Source organism: Sesamum indicum, linkage group LG9 (genome assembly GCF_026168435.1).
Source record: "Sesamum indicum cultivar Baizhima isolate 11 linkage group LG9, ASM2616843v1, whole genome shotgun sequence".
NCBI lineage: Eukaryota > Viridiplantae > Streptophyta > Magnoliopsida > Lamiales > Pedaliaceae > Sesamum > Sesamum indicum.
This window is the reverse complement of record NC_142665.1, coordinates 20735395-20760880: the sequence shown is the minus strand read 5'-3', so window position 1 is coordinate 20760880 and position 25486 is coordinate 20735395. Positions and strand designations below refer to the sequence as shown.

Below are 25486 nucleotides of genomic sequence, written 5' to 3'. Positions count from 1 at the left end.
AAATACTTCAACCTTTCAAATTCTTTTGTTACATCAAAAAAGTCGTTAAAATCCTTTATCCACCTCAAATCCATATATTTTACTCCAAATGTAGCTGCAAAATAGAGCACTCGAGTACTAGACAACACGAATAATTTTGTTAAAATGTATTTCTAGAAGAGTTGAATCATGTCGGATACTGGGATCAGCACTCCAAAATCGACATCAACATTGCAGACCTCAAAAGACAATATAAATTGTCTTCCACAACTGAATTGATGAGACCCAAACTCGTACTATCTACAAGTTTGATGTTCATCTAGCTGATAAAGATCTTATACAAAACAGGCTCATAAATACCATGAAGATGGAATCACCAAATAGAAGTTCTCACACCAACTGTGATCACAAGGGCTTGTCTTCGATACAAACTAGCACTTATGAAAATAGCAAGTAACTGAAATTATCCTAGCATAGTCCTCATCAAATTTGATCTTAATCGAAATAAGAACAGTTGTTGCGAAAAATACAGCACAGTGTAAGATTAACGGAAACCAATGTATAGGTAGAATCTCAATGGACAACAGAGTAACAACCATACCTTTCATCTCATTTGTCATAAAAAATTCCTTCCCCCCAATAATCGAGACTAATGGTCACTTATCCTTCAACAAATAAGCAACCGCAAGCTCATTTACCAAACTACGGAGAATCCAGAAAGGGGCAATTTCTAGGAGAAATCATCAATCATTAATCAAAATCTCCTTCTAACAAATATTCGTTTGTTCAGTTCAAGATACCACTACATCTACAAAATTAGACGTGATATCGACAACAAAAACAAATAAAAAAGGAAAACAGAAGGAATAAAAAGCCCAACTAATCAATAGATTGCAGCGAGGGCGCACCAGCAGCGGCCGCGGCCACGGCCACGTCATCCACCGTGAATTTGCCCTTATCCTTGTCCAGCGCCCTGCCCTTGGCCTTCCTATCGATCAAATCCTTGCGATCCTTATCAAGCTTCAGCTTAGTGATTACAACTTTGGAGGGGTGGACGCCCACGTTGACGGTCGACCCGTTCACCTTCTCGCGGGTGATCCGTTCAACATGGATGACCCATTTCTTGCGGTACACCTGAACGATTTTGCCCTCGCGGCCCTTGTAGGTGCCCCGCACCACCTGCACCTCGTCGTCTTTGCGCACCGGCATGGATCTGACGCTGTACTTGTTGCGGAGGTCAGCCGCCAGAGGCGCGCTCATTATGACGCGGCGGGCGCTGGATGGCGCCGTGAAATGCGCCTTCCGTGACTTCCGCCGGGAGCTTGAGACACGCGGGTTGTACTTCATTTGTCGAAGATTTTGCGTGCAACAGATGGGAATGGGATGAGAGCTGCTCTAAGTTGCGACGGAGTGTGGAAGAACAAAGGGATTGAATTCCAAATTAGGGCTTTGGAGATGTGAGAAAAGTCAGCTTTAATTACAATTTTAGCCCCTTTTTGGTTTTCCGTTTTCCATTTTCCATTTCTCCTCATGAATCTATATTATCTTTTTTCACGACAAGGTAAAAAGAAAATTATGTTTTTAGTAGAACAAATTAAAAAGTTACAAGTCATTTAACATTAGAATAAAATGAGTAATTGATAAATAACTTAAAATGCAATTTTTATAAAATATTAATAATAATGTATGATTAAATAACAAGCGAGAACCGGGTGAATCAAATATAAATTAATTATATTCAAAAGATTGTAAATTTTTTGGATAGGTACAAATAATTATATACTTATTTAAATTTAAATAAAAGAATATAAGTAACATCATAATATTGTTATAATAAATTCATCCAACTTATTTTATTAAAAGAATATAAAGTGTTTTATTTCAATGTAAATTTAAATACAATACGTTCTATGTAACCATATACGGAAAAAGTCGTCGTAAGATGGGCTCATCTTTGATCAAGACGATGTCGTATTCAAGCTCCTACTCTTAAGAGAAATGCAAGAAACGAAAAAAAATGTTCAACACAAAATTACAAGAAGTGGACAGACATCAACATATTCGAGCAACAACCAAAACAACTATGCAGCAAGACAAATTACAAGGCAAAAATTTCATATTTGGTCCAATTAGATAGGGGTATTGCACATATATGATATTTTAAATCATCCTAACAAACGAACGTTAAAAAATGGATTAAAAAGCAGAACCCGTTTGGTTGTGTTTTCAGTCACCTTATTTTCACTTTACACTATTTGGGTAGTGGGGATTTTGTTTGGTCAAGCAATTTTCATTGAAATGACACTTCTATTTTGTATATAAATATTTTGAAATTATAGCTCCACATGCATTGGTCATCCAAATTAATTAGCAAAGTTGTCGGCCATGTCTTTTTTTGTCATAGCCTTCAAATCAATTAAGCCTTGATTTCTCTCCCAAAATGTCTTTTTATGTGAGGATCACATGCAACTTTTCTATCCATTTTATAATTTTACTACAACTTATGTTTCGTTCCCATCGAACTAGATATTATAAATCGACTACCGCAAATCAATAGTGCATCCATAAAAAATGCTGAAAATTTATATTTTTTTTCTAAACTAGAAATTCGTACCATTTAAATAAGAAAATTTAACAAAATAAGTATTGAATTACTGCAGTGGTGGGTTTTTAGAAGATAGAATTGGGATACACTCGAAAATGGAGAATGAATTTTAAGAAATATATTAATTTCGAGCACTTGTTGGCGGGCAAAACGGAGCTATCCACCGTGACCTGAGACGTAAGAGAAGGGGGCAGCACATTAAACAATTTAGGATACATATTTTCGTCACAATCAACAATCGTTAATCGTTTATAAATTTTTTGCCAATTTAAAAATAGGTTTATTGTAATTTATTCTCATATGATATTAAAAATAAGCAAATTACTCCCTTATAAAAAATAAATAGCATGTTACCTGTGTTTTAAGAAAAAGAAGCAAGGTAAATTGATTCAATTTTAAAAATATAAGAAGGTAAATTGCTGCATTTTAAGAAATACAGAAGGATAAATTATTTTTTTATTTTACATAAAAGGATAATATATGTAGGTAATTGCAATTTATCCGTTTATAATATATATATATATATGTATATATATATTTCATTCTTGCATGGCCTGAAAAGAGTAAAGAATTTCCCGCCTTTCTCCCAAAGATAAAGGCAAAAAAGAAAAAGTAGGTTAAAAAGTCGTATAAAAGACGGTTTCAGAAGTGGAATATTGTTGCATAATACTTACCGAAGAAGCGTGTTAAGTGCCACCAAAAATATAAAATTGGAAATCGTGTTATTCAATCTTTTCTTATTTTAATGTCGCTGGTGTCACATAGAGAAGAAGACACAGCGTCGACACATACAAACAAATTATTAAAAAATACGGTGAATAGTAATTTACCTCATGTGATATTGTAAATAAGTAAATTATCTTCTCATGAAGAAAAAAAAATAAAAATTATCCCTCTATATTTTTTAAATGAAACAATTTACCTTCCTGTCTAAAGAAGTAAATTGTTTCATTTTAAAAAATATAAAAATATATAATATGTTTTCTTAATCCATTTTGTTTATTATCTAGGCTTTATTACCTAATTTCAGTATTTTCGAAACTCTAATACGAAAAGATCCATCATGGTAGTTCGATTATTTTTATGTATGTGGCTCACGTGAAATTGTGTGAGCTCTCTCTGTGTTTCTAATACATCTTTTGCTATCTTAATGTTTTTATGACCTTATACACTTTTCTTCTAGCTTTAACATTTTGAAATCTTTACAATGCTGTTTTGGTAGTAATTTGTTTTGTAGGTCACATAGCTGAGAGATTTAATGCATATATTACTCATTGTGGACAGTAAATCCTTATATTCACCCTAAATACCTTAACTTGATAAATCCAAATATAAAAGCTATGAAAACATAAAAAGAGAAAAAAATATCACATATATGTCAAGTAATATTAAATTATCCCATTCAGAATATATATTGATTACATAATAAATATAATAACTATGTTTTTATACAATATTGATAAATTTTGAATTTTTATATTAGATTGTTTTTTTTAAATTTCATTAATTCAATACAAATATTACTTGTATTATCACTTAACGCCAGGCTCATCCATTTTTAAGTGTTCTTTATTAAATTAATTGTAATTTATATAAAATACATCTAAGAAAATATTATTGATGCCCATAAAAATAGGATGATTCAAAGAGATTTAAGCGGTCCAAAGAAAAGAAAAAGATCACAACAGTCTAATAAAATGCAAGGCCCAAGGTGCCTCCCAAGAGGCTCGATTCATGTAAGGACCCAAAGTGCTCATAGGAAACTTAAGCCGAATAGAGCCCAAGAGAAGTAGACAGGAGATTGGCCAAAAAATAAATTGGCGAAAAGAAGCACAATCAACATATATTTAAAAAAGCACATATCCAAGAGGGTCTCACAGTTGAAAAGGAAGTTTAGGAACTTAGCATCCTCTAATCAAAGTTAAAGTTCATATCCCATGGTGTTCATGGGCGTCATAAGTGTATCAATGTAGGATCGCTAAAGGCGCATCTCACATAATTAGTTAAGTATCATCTACCTCAGAAGTAACCTTTAAACCTAAATGTTTGGACTCCACTTGGGGGAAGACGTATCCTCAAACACCTCACCTAAAATCTCATAAGGCATTCTTATCCCCCAAGATACACTTATCCGCAGCACGCTCCAACCGTCATTGAGAATCGCGGATTTCCCAATTGTTGGAAGATTACTTTCCACCGAATTTGTGAGGAATTTAATCTTACCAAACTACTTTGAGATCATGTTCCACCAAATCCATGAAAATCCTCCATTGAATCCACGGGAAATTCAATCTTCTCCAACCGACTGATAGTTACTTATAAATTGAAAGCTCCACAATGAACTCCAGTGGAAAGAAAAGCTTTGATTTCATACTTAAAAGTTTTATTTTAATGTCAACCTCTCATTTGTACGTGTATTTATTTTCTTACATTGTATTTCATTACTTTACCCTAATTAAACCGAACCATTATTTTCTATTCGAATCAATTATAATATATATTATATATACTAAAAAATTTTGATATTTGCTATGATTTGATATATAAAAAAGAAAAAAATCATATCCAATATCAATCTATAAAAAAAAACAACTGCCGAATATCAAATCAAACTTTTGATTCAATATTCAATACGTACTGAATTTTCAATTTCTATCTATTAATCAAATAATACACACCTGCTTGAACACAACAACAGTAAAATGTAATTGGAGGGTTAAAAATAAAAAAGAATTGGTTGATACATAGGGTGGGGTGTGAACTGAGATGTCATATGAGCAATTCCATAATCCAAGAAAGAAAGAATTGTGTTTTCGCTTTTTTTCAAAATAAGATAAAATATATTCAATATTTATTTTTGTATTTTTATATTTTATCTGTGTGTTTTTTTATTTTTTATATATAATATAAAAGAGATATAATTTGATAATAAACAATAATTTTTATTTTTAAAAAATACAATATTTAGGCTCACTGGATTTGCGCTTTTCCCAAGAAAGAAACACCTCCAATTCTCTCACCACAATTACGTACGTCTCACTCTCTCACCTTAGCTGTCTAACTCGGCCCCCTATTTTATTTTATTTCATTAATTTAAATTAATCAACTCGTACGGTAGTAGAAGTCAATTACCACTGTACACCACACCAACTGTTAAAAATTAAGTCTCGATCCCTCATGACCGTCTGATCAACCCGATGCACTAGCTGTGTCCAGATGTATATACATAACTTCCATTTCCCACGTCTTTCACCATTTCTTATGCCCTTTTCTTGTCCTAACCTGAGATACAGTTAAAAATTAAATTAACGATGTATTCTTCTAAAATTTATTATAATGTTATAAATATTTTTTAATTATTTAAAATATTTAAATATTTTTGAAATTGATAATTGTTTGACGACTACCCTTCTGTAAAAGATTATTACCAAGAGTATTTGTTAGACAATAATTAATTTAAAAAAAATATTTATAATTTTTTAAAAATAGTGAGATATTTATAATAATAACAAATATTAATGGCCTATTCGGAATTTCACCTTTTTCTACATCAAATTATTTGATAATTAAGTTTTTTATTTTAAATTACATATAACATGTATAAAATCTTTTTTAAAATAAAATAGATTATGTAACTTTTATATATATATATATATATAAGTATATATGTTAATGGAACAGAAAATATAATAAACTTGAAGTTGAAAATTCAATAAATGGGTATGATTATTTAAAAAATTCAATTGGATTGTGTGATTTGTTGAACTTAATTTGATATTAATTAAAATATTTGATACAATATGAAAAATAAGTTTGGCATTAATTATTTATGTTACTTCTGGTGGGCGGGATTGGGCATATCGAATCATTTTTGTTTCTTGATGCAAAATTCAATTATTTTATATATTTAACTAATCAAAGTTGCCAGAGGTACTCAGGATATAGTAAATAATAGGGCAAATACGATGTTAATGAAAAAATTGCAAAAAAGCCTCTTTAAAAAAAAATAAAATATAATTTACCCGATTTTGATTTTAAAAAATGATGCAATTTACCCCATTTGATCTTTTTGCACTTTTTCTAATAACACATGGAGTAAATAATATGCATGTCATATATTTATTTATGTTTAGAGTTAATTATATTTAGACATCCTCTAAAAATACTATATTATATTTTTTCTCAATTTTTTTTTGAATTATACTTATAAAAGAGGGTTAGGTATAAATAGTAAATTATATTTATTATATAATTAGTATAGATAATTTTATTATTTACATAATAAGTAAAATTAAGACTTTTCTTTATGTAAGAAATAATTGGTTTTGATTTTTCGTTTTTTTGAAGTAAATCAGTTACAATTACATTATTAATCATAATCATCAAGATACGATCAATTATCAATATCAAATATATACAATCAATCAATAATTAGTATTACACTAGACTAATCAACTACTATTAAAGTAAACCGATACTCACATATTCGTGGGCATTTGGCTTGGATATTGACGACTTTTACTTTTTGAAGAATTTGTGCTTACTCGAATTTAGAATTATATTTTGTGAAATATTAATGAATTTTAAACTTTTTTAATATTAGGTAATTCAAAATTATTATTATTATTTTTAAATTTAAATTCGTGCATTCAAATTTAGTAGAGGTAGTTGCAGCATGTTAGAAGAGTAAGAACACAACTTTTATAGTACAATCAAAATAGGGTTTATATAGAGTTGGAATATTCGATCCATAGGGTTTTATAAAGAAAAGCAAGCACATAGATATGATTTATCCACGTGACTACCTTTTTATTTTTTGGCCCATTTTATATATATAATTCATTTTAGTTTGTAATATCTTAAATGCAACACTGTAATTTAATAGGTAAATTACAACTGGCCGTGTTAAATTAGATTATAAATATTTATTCGTTATTTGAAATATTATAAGTATTTTATAAAATTGACGATTGTCTAATACATACATTTTCGTGATAGTCTATTGTAAAGGTATTTATCGTACGATAGTTAATTTTAGGGAATATTTGTAATTTTTATAATAAGATAATATTTGTAATTATGATAAATTTTAGAGGAATCCATTGTGATTTACTCAAATGTATAATAGTTTTCAGAATATTTTAGTGTTATTTTTAGTTATTAAATAGAATTTAAATCAAAATGAGCAGAATGTTTATTAATAAAGGTAGAATTAGAAAATAGGTGGCCTAAAAAGATTTATTACGTTATTTCTGCATCAATATTATAAGTCTGTTTATTTCAAGAAAATATTATAATATAGTAATTACCTTTTCCAGTTCTTAAGTTGCGAATAATTACAGAATTGTCCCAATAAAAAGTAGAATATGATTATTTGGCCCAATCTGAGGTGTGCGTGAGGGCATGATGTAAGCGTAATTACCGCGCCACGCATGACGCTCCAGCTATGACTGTGGTGGAGTGTGGAGTATTATTAAACCTCACTCTGCCCCCCTCACTCTCCCTCCCTCCCTCCCTCCCTCTCTCTCTCTCTCTAAACCGCCCTGATGGAAGCCCCACAGCTGCCACCCTCCTCCACTTCTCCCGCCGCTGCCACTTCGCCCCGCCCACCCATAGCCCCCTCCAAACTCCGTCTCATGTGTAGCTACGGCGGTCACATAGTTCCACGCCCCCACGACAAGTCCCTCTTCTACGCCGGCGGCGAAACCCGCATCGTTGCCGTGGACCGCCGCACCACTGCGGCATCTCTGTCCGCCCTCTCCGCCCACTTCTCCCGGACCCTCTTCCACAACCGCCCTTTCCACCTCAAGTACCAGCTTCCCAACGAAGACCTTGATTCCTTAATCTCCGTTATCACTGATGAGGATCTCTCCAACATGCTCGACGAGCACGACAGAATTTCTCCGCCCGCCCGCATCAGATTATTCCTCTTTCCTGTCAAGCCTGAGTCCCTGGGTTCGGCCCTGGTCGACCCGAAATCAGATTCTTGGTTTTCGGACGCGTTGAAGAGCACGCATATTTTGCAGAAGGGGCAGTCTGCGGATGCTGGGTTGTTGTTGGGCATTGGATCGGATTTGGATGCTCCGGTGGAGAATGGGAGTAACAGTGGCGGCGGCGAAGCTAAGCTCGGGGCTGAGTCTTTAGTTTTGGAAACAAGTTCGTCATTCGGGTCGACCAGTTCTTCGTTTTCGATGTCTAACTCGCCTTCTATTGGGATTGTCAATTGCGATGAAAAGGGGCTGAATTTGCTTGACAGAAAGACCATGCTGCACTCATCAGCCTCTGTTGATAGGTAATCAATCTATTTCAAATACCTATACATTGAAAGTGCTTCCAAGAATTCTGTTGCTAAATTTGTGGTGCAAGTTGTGGTTAATAATAAAAGGGGTTGATACTGGTGTGATTCATTGGAATCTGTTTGCACAATTTACATTTACTTGGCCTTTGGAAAATTTCTTGCTGAAGACTCGATAGCCGTGGAATCTGGAAAATTTGAAATATTTGGTTATACCTTTCATAATCAAGCTTATTAATATCAATAGATATGGTAGATTATAGGACGCTTAAAGAACCTAGAATTATTAACTTACTATTGCTTTCGGAATTTATGAAGAAAGGAAAAGAGTATCATCATACTCTTAATCAGCTCAACAATGATTACCTTTGATTTTGCTGGATGGTGAGTAGTACCTTATGCAGTTTAGTATGATAGTATAGCGTATAGATTGATCTTATCTTCGCCCTCTGTGTTGTTGCAAAGTAGATTCTTAAACCACATAGCATTGTAAATAAAATAAGAAACTGATGACTGAGTTGATGTTTATGGTTTTCACAGTGAAAATGGTGTCGGAAGTTTAGCTGCTCCACAAAAAGCTGAAAGTTTCCAGGCGCCATTAATCCAGGTGGGTCCAGTGGCATCATCAGAAAATCCTGTTTATGACCCTTCGATTAATATTACAACACAAAAAACAGTTCAGCTACTTGGATATCCTCTGTCACAGCAACCAGATGGAAAGAAGCTGCCACATGAAACTCAGTTAATTCAAGGAGGTCTTCAATATGTGCCTCAATATGCTGGTCCAGTGCCATTCTCGCCTTACTATCCTGTATATCAAATGCCAATGCATCCGCAGCATATTTCTTGTCCACCGAATCAGCCATATCCCGTATATTTGGTCCCTGTAAGACCAACTCAGTATCATAATATGTCAATGCAGTCCAACACCTTTGATGCCAATGCTAATAGTTCTTCTAGTCGACCGCCATTGCATCCACAAACTGCACCAATCGCTCAACCTGTGGCCCATAAAGAGGTATTTGGAGCTCAAATAGCTGAATCAGCCACAAAAATATACTGCAGTATTCCAGCTGCAACACAAGTAGTGAGTATTCCTTCTAATCAAGGTCAACTAGTTGTTGGGGCTCATGAGGCCCAGATTGCCACAGAACAAGCTACAACTGCTCCAGTGATATCTGCTACTCAGGGTGGTGAATTTGATGAAGATATTGCATACAATCCGATATATAAAACTCAGCCTTCAGCACCTCTATTGGCTTCTCAGTACCAAACAATGACAAAGGGAACAATGATGCTTCCGGAACCTACTGTCCAGCAGCAGCCAAACCATGCAAAGCAGCAGGCATGATTGCATCCTCAATAGTGCAACCAAATGAAGAGAAAACATTATCCGGGTTGTTGTCATCTTTCTGTCTCTGCCTCGTCTCTCTATTCTGTCAATGTCGTGTTAATCACATTGTGGATGAGTATTTTTGCGTGATATCACTTCATGGTGGAGTAATGAAGAACTTGAGATTGTTTGATCAGTTAATTAGAGTATGCTGCTGAAGCATTAAGCCCTATTTTCTTTGTATTCAAAGGTTTTGATTTGGTAAGACATACCTACTCGAGGCGTAGAAGTCAGCTGGATTTTTTTATACAATTTGTTCATTTGTTTGTTTTTTTCTCTACATTATTTGTTTATGTACTTTATCATGAGAATGTACTGAGTTATGGAAAAATATTGTATCAAGTGAAAGAACAAACTATAAATGATTTGTTAAGAATTCTTGCTCAATGCTGAGTCACTTTTGTTTCTCTGGCTACTGCAGATGGATCTAACTTTCTGCCATCTACCTGCATCTTTGCATTTAGCTCTAGTAATATCTGGACAAGAAATATTGTCTCAGTTATAATTTTACTTCTCCTGTGTTTACAGTTGTCGAAATAAAAAAGGGGCGAACAAGAGAAAAATTCGAAAAGCCTTTTGTCCAAAAGCTAGTTGAAGATGCTAGTTTCTTCATGAAGTGGGCTTATATTACTAAAATTTGATTAGATTCTGGTTAAGCTGACTGAAAAATTGAGCCATATAATTGAATTTCCCGTTGCATTCAGTGAAGTCTATGTTCTCATGTAGTCTTTTGATTCTTGTATGCATTTGTTATTGCAGAGATGCTTTTACTCTCTGTTTTAAGTTAAGAAACTGGAAGTGGATTAGCTTGTTTCATGGTCTCTCTCTTACTTCCGTGGGTATAACCTTCAGAAGTGCTATTTCTTTGTTTAGTTATCTGCATGTTTTCTTTGTAATCCTATATGGTTGTAGTTGTTATGAGTCCACTGCTTGCAAAGGCAGGCGAATTGAAGTTTGATATAACTGTATCTTGCAAGCTTACAATTGGATGAGGTGCATATATACAAAGGCATGATAATATTTAATTGTACTATAGTATTTGTCTCCAAGATATCGCTTTAAAGATGGGCGTCAGAGCATATGGTGTAGGTCTTGCTATTGGATGAGGGAGGTATGCTAACAAAGCATGGTAGTAGTTGTGACTTCCTTACTGTGAGTGAATATAGCAGTACTCTGCCAGCAAATAGGTATGTTCAAATATTCCAGTGCTACAGAGCTAACAAATCCGAACCCGGAATAACAATCAGCAAAATTTATGAACTGAATTAACAAAACATGACAGCATTATGTTTTGCATGAATGTCAACTTTTGGTTTTGAATTTCTTTTCTACAGCTTATAGATTTCAGTCAACGCTCTTTCCAGTAAAGATTTTGGCTAGATTGGGCATCACCTTTCTTCTCCTCCCGACTGTAAAAGATGTCGATCTAGGAGTAGCACGAACTATTGTAGATGCAGATCTTCGACCTTTTCCTCGTCTTGAAGGTGTCATCTTAATGCTTCTGCTCGTGGCTTTGCTTGGAAATGCACTTTCGGGCTTCATATTTCCAGGTTCCATACTTTGTCTCCAGCTCTCAAACTCATCCTCAACCATTTTCGTTGCATTTGGTGATCCTTCAGGTTTGGGAACCTCGCTTTCTTCCTCCACTTTTAGCTCTCTAGTTTCTCTTCGCAAGAGCTCTGATTTAATCTGGATTTCTTTCTCACTTGCCTTTAGAGCTTCAACCCATGCCTGAGCTGCCGCAACTTTCTTGTTTGCTATTTCCTCGGCCCCAGCTGCATGCCCTGTCAGGTACTCATATTCAAACTTTGAAATTGTTATTGTTGAGCTAGGCCGAGATGCTGAAGCTCTATTTCTCATTGTCTTCTCAATAAGCACTTTAAGATTCTCCAGGGCTATTGCTTCTGCTGACTTAACTGCTTTGAGATCTTCCAGTGCAGCTTGTAATCTTTCCTCAGCCAAGTCTATCTCAGTCTCTGTTCTTTGAATTTCTGCCTTGACCACTGCAGTTTCTTCACTGATTAGGGACCGTTCTTTCTCAGCTGTTTCAGCTTCCGAGTTGAGCTGTTCAAGTGTGGCCGACAGATTTGAGAGTACTGATTTAGCTCTGTCTTCAGCTGTTGATGTCGATTCCAGCTTGGCTTTAGCTCTCAAAAGCTTTGAATTGAGATTCTGAATAGTCATCTCTGATTTCTCTTCTTTCTTCTTCAATCGAGCTGTTTCCTCCGCAACATGCCTGAGCTCATTCCGTACAACGTCCATAGAAGACATAAACTGGAAGCTTTCATCTTTAACTGAAGCCAATTCCTTCGCCGTATCCTCCAACTCTTTCAATACAGACTCCAACAAAGACACAGAACCCGACTCGTCTTCCTCCTGGACTTCAGACTCATTTCTTCCTAGTCCCTTCTCCAGTTCCTTTACTTGCTTAAGTTCACTATCTAACATATTCACATCCGATATTGTAATAGCCAGCTTTGTTTCTAACTCTCTAACATCCTCAATTTCGTGAACCATATTCTGCTTTTTCCTCCGAGTTTCCTCTATTGCAGCATGGTACACCTCAGACTCTACCCTCCTCCGAGCTTCAATCTCTTCACATTCCTTAATGGCTTCAATTCGAGCCAACTCAACCAGAACATGCTCCTCATTGACTTCCTCGATTTCCTGGTTAAGCGCTTCGATTGAACTCGAGTAACTCTGGCTTTTCAACAAGGACGCCTCCGTTTCTTTCTCTGCCCTTCTCTTTTCTTCCAAAACGGTAGCCATATCCAGCTTAAGCTTACTCAAGTCCCGTTTTATCTTCTCCAACTCCCTCATCACTTTCTCGCACTGAGAATTTCCAGACTCATATTCTCCTTCCTTTCTTCCGCCCATCTTCAGTTTCTCCACGTCCCGCATCTGTGTTTCAGCTCTTGAGTTCGACTCTTCAATCCTCAGAGTCAGATCTTTCACAGTCTTCCTCGCAGCAGATAGCTCGGATATCGCTTCATCTGTCACCGACTCTGCAAGCTTTCTGCTCACCTTTAACTGGTTAGTATCCCTCTTCGCCTGATGCAGCTCTCTTGTTTTCATGTACGGCTTCTGAACAATAGTTGACGAACTAAATCATTGTCTAATAACACTAGAAAGCAGGAGAAGTAACAAAAGAACATTCAGCATTTCGCGCTACCTCAGTATAATTCGTTTGTAGTTTCTTGACCGTAGGACTGCTTTCAACAATCCGCTCTCTGTAAGAACTAACAGCTGCTCTCACCGAGCCAGTTCTCCTCTCAGGCAACGAGCCTCCGCCTCCGTCCATCTTTTCCAGACTCCCCACCCCCTGCCCATGTTTCCCAGAAAACATTAGGAGATTGACAACATGAACAGAAGCAGAAAGCTCACAAAATACCTGGAATTATTACCAGAAAATGCCTCCAATGTTGCTTTAACCTGTCCGGATTCCAGCCAGCTCTCTAGGGAAGAAGCATGAATGTGAAGAAGTGATTTTAAGACAGGAAGGGAGAGATAGAAAGCGCTGGTGATTGGCTGTTATTGGTTGCATCACCAGCCATTGGAATTTTCCTCCGTGGACCCCAAGAAAACCCGATGCTCTGTACTGGGGAGGGGGAAACAGAGTTACCTTCCACCTATCCTAATGAGAATTTCAGTGTTCATCGCCATCTTTTTGATCACCGGCTTTTATCTTTACTGTCTGTCTTAACTGAGAATTAAGGATCTTTCACCCGTCGCTCATGACGCCTATTAGCGTATCAGAATCCTGATTAAGGTTGTAATACTAACAGCCAATTTGACTCCCGGTACGTGGCTATGTTTGTGTCTTATATTTGATATCATCACTTTGATCATTTTTGGCAATTTATTTCCGTATATACATACCATACTTTGTCGGGTTAAGACGCAATTTTACTCCCTTAGTAAGAGGTTGATTGGGTGGGCAGATAAGCTCTTTAAGATATTATATAAATAATTTAAAATTAATTATGCAACTATCGAGTCAATTTTATTATTTTTTTTAAAAAAAAATACAAGTGAGCATATTTCTTTCAACCCAAAAATTAATAATGAAAAATCTCTTATCCGATGATAAATGAGAATGACAGACACCTGCACTTGCAGTTCATACTGTCCACAAACTCAGTGGTGAATGCTCTGCCACGTTACTCAATCCTTAACCATTTCCCAACACAAATTCGTTTCATTTGGGAGGATCAGCTTTTCCCCCCAATATTTGGGATTGATCATTCAATTTCAATACTAATTCATTTTCTAAAGTGTGAATAATTAATTCTACAAATTCAAAAAAAGAAAAAAAATCCTATACAAATTGTTGCATTTGAATACATCTAATGTGATTATATTTCGAATTATCAAATGAATCATGTTGCAATTTTTTTTCCATTATAAAATTAAAAAAAATAGAGATAACTCCCATAAATTTGTGGGGAAGATTGTTTTTGCGCTACATGCTTTGGTCATAGTTTTTATAACTGACCTACTGTTGCCAGCTTAATTACGTGAAAATTAATACATAGATTAGAATGCATGTTTAACTCCACAAACACTTTAGTCAGTATTGTAAAATAATGAAGCTCAAGTTCTTCATTTAATACAAAAATTAATGAAAACAAGGATTGTTGGTTGTCGGTGGTTGAACAAGTGATGTAATAATCATTTCATTAGTAACTAATATATAAAATCAGGGTAAAATAATAATAATAAAAAATTTCCTACAATAGGCAATGTATTGGTGGGGGGGTTGGGCATAATTTAATTTTATAGTGTGTTGAGAAAGGGCAAAGTGGGGTTTTTCTTCCTGAAAGAAGATAAAAGGAAGACCACATAAATTACTAAATTGTCCATGATGAAAAAACGTACCGACTATTAATTGGAGGTGAAAGTTGTATTTTATACGGACCATCATAAATAAAAATACCCTTTAGCACATTGTAGAGTTAGTGAGTGTGAAATGAGATTTTCTAAATAATAATTCTTTATTTACCAAAAAAAGGGGTTGGGATGTTTTCATTAGGGAGTTGTGTGTGATAAGTGATAACTGCAAAAATATGATTGAATTACGAGCTCTTGTTTTTGCTTTTACAAATAAAAAGATTAGTTATATTTCTATTTATATAAATTATTTTATTTTTTGATGGAAGCGTTTAGGTTGAGCATCACGTGATGCACCTAATTTGATGTATAGACTGCACATGCCGTTGTCTTCACGGGAATCCCATTACTCCCGCGGTTTGCGTAGCATCTGATCACTTCTCCCCCTCCTCCAAAAACCTTCCCCAAGAAAATAAATTGAAAATTTCTCAAACTCTTGCCACCAAATTTCCACGCTCAGTAGATCTCACCCGGAGCTTAACTCTAAAATGCGGCGTCTTTCGTAGCAGCTTAGGGTAATTGAGGTCCAGAATTGAAAAATGGATGTGCAGCGATCGTCGCTGTGCAACTCTGTGGTCAATTTCTTGCTGGAAGAGAATTACTTGCTGTCGGCGTTCGAGCTTCTCCACGAGCTCCTCGACGACGGCCGCGACGATCAGGCTATTCGCCTCAAACAATTCTTCTCCGATCCCGCTCATTTCCCTCCCGATCAGATCTCCCGCTTCAATTCTCTCCGAGGTTCGCCTTTTCCATTCGTAACTTGTGCTGGTGGGAGTGTTTAATGGATTGTTTTGTCAGTAAACTGGTGCGTGCACTTTTCTATGTGAGTTAGTGGATGATTTTGTACAAGTTACGGTAGTATCACCTTCCAGTTTAATTCGGAATTCTTAATGTAGGCTGTCTCAATTTTTCTTTTTTTTTTTCTGAATTAGGCTGTGACATTGAGGTTCTCTTCAAGTTTGTCACTTGTAATTGATCTAAGAACTTGAAGCAGAATCCCACCTCATGCTGTTTATTAATTCGCTTAATATACTAAAAGTGTTTTACTTTTCTTTATTAGCTGTAATTCGTGGTACAACAACCCACGTAACGTGCAATCAGAAGAATAGTTGTTTGGTGCCTTATGAACTATATTTTGGTTCCTATTATTGTGATAAATGATGGCAGTTTAAATTTAACACCATCAAATATCCAAGTGTCACAATCATTGGCGTAGGGGATGAGATGCGAACTAGACTAGCTTTTATTTGTTAAAACTTGAAAGATTATTAAGAATGTACATGCTTGATTTAATCATGAAACTTATACTATCTGTAGTGAGACTTGTCCGCATTTTTAGAGATAGTTGTGGCTTGAAGCGTCTTCCCTAGTTGGCAGTGACAATTTTAAGGTGCTGTGAGTGCGTGATAATCCAATAGTATTCTCTTGTTTTTTCAGTTCAGTTAATATTGAGGGATTTCCACAGTTGCCACATTGTATGTAAAAGGATTTGTTGTCATATATACAAATCTGCGAACAGATTCTCCAAATAGCAGTTAAACTTGATAAAAGAGGAAAATGTCCCTTTAATTACATGATGACCTCTCTTAAGTATTCTGGCACACTGTCGAGATTACTCAATGATAGGAGAAAGCTATAAATAAGTAATTGTAAACCTTAAAGGCAATTGTCTTTGAATTATCTATAAGTTTTTCTAAGTTCTGGTGACACAGCTGTGGAGGAAACCTTTCTCCCAGGTCCGGTCGCGGTTGGCCTCTGAGCACTTAGTTGTTTCTGTTATCATGTGAAATAAGCTAGAAGTCAATTTCGATCTTGGAAATAGCATTATTTGTCTTTTGTCCTAGAATGAGCTCTGACAGAGTTATACTAGAGTTATACAGCAACTTTTTATCCCGCTGGAGCTTTTATACCTAGCAGATTTTCAAAGTAGTGGCATGTGTGTAAAGTTAATGAGGAAGATATGCAAAACTGACGGAAACATATCAGCAATCCCCAATGGCATCAATTTTGAATGATGAAAATGAAAGATCATAGCGTGAGGGTTGACAATCACCTGAAGTTAAATCGTATTTTGTGAAATTATGGGGTGATTTCAGCAGCGTTCATGTAGTTCTTATTTTTGTTTGTGTGCCACAAACTTGCACAATATTATGAGTTGAATGGGTAAGTTTCCAAAAGGGAAGAGACAGACCAAGTAACACCATTTTATTTATGTAATTGCAATGATTACCATACCTCAATCCTAGAAGGGGAACCTAGATATCAAGAAATTTTCTGAAAAGCCTTTCTCTTGAGGCTGCAATGACTTCTGAATGTGTAAAACCCCAAAATCATGGCCTTTCAATAACTATGAACATGAGAAATTCCAAACTAGAATATTGAATTGTAAAAGGAAAAAGGGCTCCATACAATGACTGCCAATTTAATTTATGGATACTGCTACAGCACCTTGTGAACAATATACTAGAGTAATTGGTTCAGTGAAACAAATAATAACATAAATAATAGAGTCTGAAAATTTTGCAGCCTGAACCAGCGTTGTCTCCATTTTACGTCTTAAAACTTAAGATAGTTTGCTTGATGCTGCTCATCTGCAATATTTACTTTGTTATTAACTTTGCATTGAGGGTCTGGATTCATGTATTATCAGAAATTCACCTGTATGGGATATGAATTTATTTCCTCATCTCTATTGTTTATGGGAACAGTACTGGACCCCCAGACTCTACTTGAAGAAAAAGAATCACTGGAAGAAAAGTTGGCTGTCCGTGAATATGAGCTCCGTTTAGCTCAAGAAGACATCCTTAGCCTTAAGGCTGAGGTGCTGAAGAAAACTGAGTCGAACTTGGATGAATCAAGAGGTAAATCCTACAAGTGCATTCTTTTTTTGTCTTTGACATATACTCTCAATTGTTTGTAATGTTACATTGATGTTGTTTATGCACGTAAGAAAATGATTTTCCCATTTTTCTGCTAGATGAGGTGCCAATATTCTAGTTTACTGAGGTGATGTTTAGTCAAGGTCCTTTAGGTTTTACCTACACCTATATTTTTGTTGTATCTGAGTAATATGTGCTTGTTTGTGTTAAATGCAGGCAGCATTCTTGTTGTTTCTCATGAATTATATGTTTATTTTTCAGGGGCACATGCTAATACTACTGCAAATAATGGACCAATTGTTCAACCAATAATGCGGGACATATCTTTCTCTGGTTTGGGTCCTCTAAAGGACAATGAACGATTGGATCTCAACTGTGCAGTGAAGGAATATTTACTATTAGCAGGATACCGTTTGACGGCAATGACATTTTATGAGGAGGTACTTTAATCGAAAACTTGTTTAAATCCTTGTGATTGGTGCTTTGTGCCTTTGTAATCACTCCTATCTACAGTTTGTTCTAGAGGTTTGTATGATTCTCTAAATGTCCATGTCGAATTTTGATAAGGTGAATCAGTGTTGCTAATGAACAATGAAAACAAGTCCTCTCTTCCTCTAGGAGAAATGAACTCAAACATAATTTTGATTAATTCCTTCAACCTTCCCATTATTAAGTAGTAGAAGAGAAGGTTATCACTGAACTTCACTTTTGTCATGAAGCATGAGCATTCAGTAGGACATGACACTGCACTTTGTCACAATCCTGTTTTATATCCTAAAGTAGATGACATGGTACTTCTTTAGTTTGTTTTCTGAAGAAACTTCTCACCCCAAGCAGGAAGATCAGCATACCTTAATTCGTCCACCTCTTTGTAATTAAGGTTTAGAAAATATTGTACATTGATTATAGTCTCTTATGTCTTTTCATTTAGCTACTGGTACTTATGCATGAGTGTTAACACATATCTAATAAAAACTAGTTTACCTGTACAATAGGTCACTGACCAAAACTTGGATGTATGGGAAAATTCATCTGCATGTGTACCAGATGCACTGCGACATTATTATTACCAGTATCTTTGTTCTACTGCAGAGGCTGCTGAGGTACGTCCCGAATATTCATGAAGAGTGAACTTATTATGCTTTGCTTAAGATGAAGAGAAAAAGAACTAAATAAACAACTTCTATTTGAGTATCCAGGTCCCAGGACTGGATATCACATGTCCGTCCTGGTTTCTTGATTTTCTGCCAAGATCTACTCTACTCGCTGGTCTGTGATCCCGCTCTTCTCATTTTCAAGAAACAGAAATAATGTAATGTCTTGCTTATAAACATACTTCCATTAGTCACATCACAAAACTCCCCCTTATCTGGTTAATGATTTTTTGCTTCCACTTATGTTATGTTTATGGAAGTTGGGTAGCTTTTACTGCTGAAATGTAAGTTGCAGTTTCAGATAGTAAACTCTGAAATGAAACAAACATTTTTTATCCTTTTGTGTTTGCACTGCTACTCTCATATCCTGGATATAGTTTTTTTTCAAGATATAAGTTGCATGTTTTAATGGATTGTTGGTTATACTGGATTTAATATCACATCGCAGTGGGAAAGGGTTTAAAAGTTGCTAGACGGTATGGTTTCACTTAGATTTGATTTTTGAGCAAATTGATGAAATAGGAGCACTTAATATGTCACACGTGTTTGATGTACCTCTGAGGATTATTTCCTTTAGGAGTAGCTAAAAAAACTGGTAATAGGTGAGGTTTTGTTAACTTGTCAATGGATTATTTGGAAGCAGTTTGTTCATATATGATGTTTACTTCTATGTCAGTAATTTTTCATGCGCTGAATCTCTCATGCTGGTAGTTCTCTGTATGCTGCAGGAGAAAATAGCAATGCTTCGGGAAAATGAGGCTTTGAGGAAAGAAAATGATACGCTGAAAAGTAATGGACAGTCGTTGTTGAAAAGCAAGGAAATGTCAGATGCACAAGTAATGGCATTGACAAAATCATTGGAGTCGCTTCGGAAAGATATCAAGGAGAAAGAAAGTCTGGTAATTTTTTCAACTGAATCTCTATGACCTTTGTTTCTTATTCTATATGTTTATGAAATTACATGTAAGAATGTCTGTCAGGTCCAAGATCTGAAGACGATTTTGGAAAGTCAAAGAAAAGAACTAAATGATTGTAGAGCTGAAATAACTTCACTAAAAATGCATATTGAAGGAGCTCAATCTGGAAAAAGCATTTTGGTGACCGGCTCTGCACCGACACAATCTCTACTAGAGAACCACATTGACAAAGTAGAACTTCTTCAAAATGAAGTAGAGATATTGATGCCCACTTCTGTGTATGCGGACCCTATTGAGTCAATAAAGAGAGAGGATGGGAATGTAAGGCAGTTAGACAAAGTAGAAGAGCCACAAGTAAATGATAATGCATCATCTGCAGTTGGTTCATTGCCTGGTTTAGTAAATGCAGGAACTGACATGATGGGGAAACATGGTTCTGATGAAGCAACTAGCATATCTGAGAAAGTGCCAGAACAATTACTAATGTCTTTAGGTGAAAGTGGGTTTACTGGAAGAAGTGAAACTTTTTGCATGGACAATGGAAAACCGTCACCAGAAACTGACAACTTTATTAAAAAGGTGGACAACCGTGACGCTGAATCAAATGCTGAGAGGATGGTAAGTTTGTCTTCCTCTTTATAACATGCTGATCTAATGGTCTGAGGGGTAAAAAAGGAATTTACATCTGGCTAACATCCAGTACTCATTGTTTACTCTCAGGGTTTGGAAACTATTCAGATACTTTCAAATGCATTGCCTAAAATCGTCCCTTATGTTCTGATCAACCATCGAGAGGTATGCTAATATAATTGCAATATTTTATTTCAAGAGCTTTATTTACTGGACCAAAAGTTAGTAGACCAGTTATATTCTTCTAGAATTATTTCTTGTCATGAATTTTACTGGAGAGTTCATCCTTTATAGGAGCTTCTTCCTCTAATCATGTGTGCAATTGAGCGTCATCCAGACAGTGCCACACGAGATTCTTTGACCCACACATTATTTAATCTAATAAAGCGTCCAGATGAGAAGCAGAGACGAATTATAATGGATGTAAGATTCTGAAATTGAAGCAGTTGCAGTTTACAAAGTCTTACACTTCAGCACTCATAAATCTGTTCATCATTTTCAGGCTTGTGTTACTCTGGCCAAGAATGTAGGAGAGTTGAGAACAGAAACAGAATTGCTGCCTCAGTGTTGGGAACAAGTAATAACTATCTTAAATCTAGCATTGGCTTCTTCATCTTTGTTTTATGGAGCTGGAAATTAGTCTGACTGCTGACTTTGTTGCTTGTAGATTAATCACATGCACGAGGAGCGTAGGCTGCTTGTTGCTCAATCGTGTGGTGAGCTTGCAGAATTTGTGCCGCCAGAGACACGTGATTCCCTCATCTTGTCCATTGTGCAACAGCTCATTGAAGATTCTGCTACAGTTGTCAGGGAGGCTGCTGCTCATAATCTGGCTTTGTTGCTTGCACTGTTCCCAAATACAGACAAATATTTCAAGGTCAGCCCCACTAAATCTGCTTCGAGGCAATCATGGGGAAGATATCTGACATGACAGTTGCCTACAATGTAAGCTCCGTGATCTAGGGATTGGAGCTTTTCCCCTGGTCATTATATGATGCCTTAAAAGAAAAAATAAAAAGAAAAAAGAAACAGAAAAAGAAAGAAAGATTTTCTCCAATATTTTCTCTTGTTTTTGATAGGTTGAGGAGATGATGTTTCAATTGGTATGCGATCCCTCCGGTATAGTTGTTGAAACTACAATAAAGGATTTAGTTCCTGCTCTAATAAATTGGGGAAACAAGTTGGATCATATTCTACAAGTTTTGCTCTCTCATATCTTGGGGTCTGCACAGGTAGAGTTGTACTCTGCATAATATTTGCCATTTAACTGACGTCATGCTTATTATGATTATCTGATATGTTGCGTCTTCCAGCGTTGCCCACCTCTTTCAGGGGTTGAAGGTTCGATTGAGTCACATCTTCGTGTTTTAGGTGAAAGGGAACGTTGGAATATTGATGTTCTGTTGAGGCTGCTGGCCGAACTGCTTCCATATGTGCACCAGAAAGCTGTTGAGACTTGTCCATTTTCCTCAGTTTCAGATTTTACGGAAATATCATTTACTCCGTCCTTGTTTGAACTATATGCAGGGTGAGCTTGTAACTCAGCCTTCTCCGGTGACTCCTCCCATTATTAGCTTTTCTATTAAATGATTATCTGATGGTTCTAGAATGTTGAATGTTGGCTTTTCTATTTATGAACTAACATGGTCAGGGGACATGTGGAGTGGCCTACCTTTGAGTGGTTGCATATTGAGTGCTTTCCCACTTTGATTCAATTTTCCTGTTTGTTGCCTCAGAAGGAAGATAATTTAAGACACCGTGTGACAAAGGTACTTTGCTTGCTTGCTTTTCATTAAATGCGCATGATTCCTCTTGTCGGTAGTTTTTCTCTATTTTCTTTTCTTAAATATTTGAAGTTCTCTATAACCAAATGCAGTTTCTACTAGCGGTGGCTGAACAATTTGGGGAACCTTATTTAACACACATCATATTGCCGGTGTTTTTAGTATCTGTTGGAGATGATGCTGATTTAAAATTCTTCCCATTCAAAGCCCAGTCAGAACTAAGAGGCAATTGATCTTCATAATTTTATACTTTAATTTTTTAGCACTCCATTCCTCATAGCAAGAGGAAATGGAAATGGATCTTTAAACTTTTCTACTTTCCTTACAAGTAATTGCTGCCGTTTCTCCTATAAATATCTGTGTCTTCTCTTCACAGATTTGAGGCCTCAATCTGCAATGGCGAAGAGACTTGCTAGAATGTGCGTCATACCACTTCTCCTGGCAGGCATACTAGGACACCCTAGCAAGCGTGATCACTTGACAGAGTACTTGAGGAATCTGCTGATTCAAAGTTCTGTACAAGATAGTCAGTCAGCAAATCATGAGATTGTCAATTCTGTCCGCTTTATCTGGTTTGTGCCCGTGGAGACCATTTCAGGTTGTTGAGCCATTATATATTCTTCATTTGCTGATTCATGGAATTTTTTGTGGTGCAGTACTTTTGAAGACCACCACAGTATAATATTTAACCTCCTGTGGGAAATGGTTGCAAGTTCTGATGTTAATTTGAAAATCAGGGCTGCCAATCTTCTAAAAGTCATTGTGAGGCCCTGTTTTTTCTTTTCCTGAATCAAATGACATTTCCTCCAAATTTTGTTATAGTGCTAAGAGTTGTATGATATCTTTGTTCTCCAGGTACCATATGTTGATGCAAAGGTTGCCTCAGCTCATGTTTTACCTGCTCTTGTGACTCTTGGTTCTGACCAAAACCTGACTGTAAAATATGCAAGCATCAATGCTTTTGGTGCTGTAGCACAGCATTTTAAGAATGACATGGTATATTAATTGTATTCACATTATGTTTGGGCCGACTTCATGGAGCTGCTTTTTATGCAATTGACTGATCAAAGTTTCTTTCTAGATTGTTGACAAGATACGAATTCAGATGGATGCTTTTCTTGAAGATGGATCACATGAAGCTACCATTGCTGTGGTTCGTGCATTATTGGTGGCTGTGCCTCATACAACAGATGTGCTGCGAGATTATATCCTTAACACTCTCTTTGACATATTCATTCTATTTTCCTTTTCAGTATGATGAATACTTTTTATTTTATAATGCTAGCTTTCTCTGGCATATTAGTTCTACTTTCCTTTTCCAAGGATTATGAACTCTATTTCTTTAGTAGAGCTCAACATGCATGGTTTTTCTTTAACTTTGTTCACATCTCATGTCCAAGATTTTTCAATTCACGGCATCACCGTCCCCTTCAAGTGACATAATACGCCGGCGAGAGAGAGCTAATGCCTTCTGTGAATCAATTCGTGCTCTTGATGCAACTGGTATGCTTCTTAAGGTTCCTTTCTTATGCCCTGTATGGTAAATTTCTCAACATGTAAGAATGTAGGGGAAAAAAGAAAAGGAAAAGCAAGGGCATGTTTATTTGTGTCTGCTGCATATGATAGGAACAGGAAATAGTCAAACAGGCATCACTAGCTTTAGTTTAGCATGTTCCAGGATTTCAACTATTGAAGTTATTTTGCTGCTGCACGAGCACATCTGCGTAGTTGGTCCTACGAAATTGTTAAATTGATTCATAACCACTGCTTGTCCTTAGAAGCCTGGAGCCCCTTTGGGAGGATATGGGGGGTAACTTTAACAGCATTACAAACCAGCTTCCAAGTAACTATTCACACATACCCTTTTTTAAGTCTTCTTTAGCATGCCTGAAAATCATTATTGAACATGTCAATGTATACAAATTGGAGTGCCCGTTTTGTTCCTCCTATGGTATCTGCATCTTATTGTTTGTTACCATTAACTTGTTTTGGCGCAGATCTTTCAGCTTCCACCGTTAGGGATTTCCTCCTTCCTGCCATTCAGAACCTACTGAAAGACCCAGATGCACTTGATCCAGCTCACAAGGAAGCTCTAGAAATAATATTGAAGGAAAGATCAAGTGGAGCCTTTGATGCTATTAGTAAGGTGATGGGTGCTCATCTCGGGCTTGCCTCTTCCGTTAGCAGTTTCTTTGGTGAAAGTGGCTTACTTGGGAAAAGGGAAAGTGGAGATCCAGGATCTCCATCAGCAGAGGCAATTGAGACCCCTAAGGCTGTTCCCTACACACCGGCTGAGGACACGAGATTTAGACGGATTATGAGGGGCGGTTTCACAGATATGCTCCGAGGGAGAAGTAAGGGCAACGAGGAAGGTCAGCCAGGCGAATAACTGCTTACAACTTGTGTTTTCATTGAAGATATTAAGGAAAAGAGGAGAAAATTTGTTGTCTTGAAAAGCCACGACAGGTTCTATTTATTTTGTTTTTTTGCCCCGTATAATATTTTTATGTAGACTGCAAATATATTGAGCACCACAGCGCCATCATTAGTTTCAATATTTTGGAAAGGAGGACGTGGTTTGTGAAGAGTACATTTGTAGAGTTCCTTCAACTTGGTCTATACTGAATGCGGAAGTAATTATAGGAAGCATGTAACTGCAATTAGTTCAACTCCATCTTATGTTATTGTAATCGGTCCATATCACTCGTTTCCTAAACCAACGAACAAGATGAAGAAAATATCCCTTTTTTTCCACTATAATTTCCATCCTAAACGTCTACTTTTCTTGTATTTATGTCACAATTTCTCAAAAATTGCTCCTTTTATCTCCCATTTTCACAATGATTATTAGCTCGCCTTGGCTTATTGGTTTCTTAAGCTAGATGTTAGGCTAACTTAACCGGCCAAGGTCTCCACTGGATGTGGTGCCCGCTGGTATCTATCCTCTTGTTCTGAGCCTT

At 36.2% G+C, this 25486-nt stretch overlaps 4 protein-coding genes across 8 annotated transcripts; 2 read left to right on the top strand and 2 right to left on the bottom strand.

The window, feature by feature from the left end:
• Positions 1 to 706: 706 nt before the first annotated feature.
• LOC105177918 (large ribosomal subunit protein uL24z) lies at positions 707 to 1444 on the bottom strand. The gene has a single exon (XM_011101219.3). It carries the CDS (start codon positions 1324 to 1326, stop codon positions 859 to 861), a length of 468 nt encoding a protein of 155 aa, XP_011099521.1. The 5' UTR covers positions 1327 to 1444; the 3' UTR covers positions 707 to 858.
• A 6638-nt stretch (positions 1445 to 8082) lies between these two features.
• Positions 8083 to 10659, top strand: LOC105177919 (protein PAL OF QUIRKY). The gene is made up of 2 exons (XM_011101221.3): positions 8083 to 8876; positions 9420 to 10659. The coding sequence occupies exons 1-2, from the start codon at positions 8131 to 8133 to the stop codon at positions 10228 to 10230; spliced, it is 1557 nt and encodes a 518-aa protein (XP_011099523.1). The 5' UTR covers positions 8083 to 8130; the 3' UTR covers positions 10231 to 10659.
• Positions 10660 to 11425: 766 nt separating this feature from the next.
• PMI2 (PLASTID MOVEMENT IMPAIRED protein (DUF827)) lies at positions 11426 to 14030 on the bottom strand. The gene is made up of 3 exons (XM_011101222.3): positions 13677 to 14030; positions 13445 to 13594; positions 11426 to 13356 (listed from the first exon to the last, which is right to left on the bottom strand). Exons 2-3 carry the CDS (start codon positions 13571 to 13573, stop codon positions 11617 to 11619), a joined length of 1869 nt encoding a protein of 622 aa, XP_011099524.2. The 5' UTR covers positions 13574 to 13594; positions 13677 to 14030; the 3' UTR covers positions 11426 to 11616.
• Positions 14031 to 15530: 1500 nt separating this feature from the next.
• On the top strand, positions 15531 to 25116 carry LOC105177921 (HEAT repeat-containing protein). Of its 5 annotated transcripts, none has more exons than XM_088885127.1 (21): positions 15531 to 15900; positions 17871 to 18023; positions 18303 to 18481; positions 19037 to 19144; positions 19924 to 20094; positions 20176 to 20730; positions 20833 to 20907; positions 21037 to 21165; positions 21245 to 21319; positions 21410 to 21619; positions 21822 to 21974; positions 22056 to 22270; positions 22394 to 22511; positions 22619 to 22751; positions 22903 to 23098; positions 23183 to 23288; positions 23382 to 23522; positions 23608 to 23733; positions 23915 to 24029; positions 24308 to 24369; positions 24524 to 24714. In XM_088885127.1, exons 1-21 carry the CDS (start codon positions 15702 to 15704, stop codon positions 24578 to 24580), a joined length of 3276 nt encoding a protein of 1091 aa, XP_088741253.1. In that variant the 5' UTR covers positions 15531 to 15701; the 3' UTR covers positions 24581 to 24714. The 5 variants fall into 5 exon arrangements, with proteins under 5 accessions (XP_088741253.1, XP_088741252.1, XP_088741255.1 ...); XM_088885126.1 differs by having other exon boundaries at positions 24305 to 24369; XM_088885129.1 differs by lacking the exon at positions 24524 to 24714 and having other exon boundaries at positions 24205 to 24344.
• Positions 25117 to 25486: the final 370 nt, after the last annotated feature.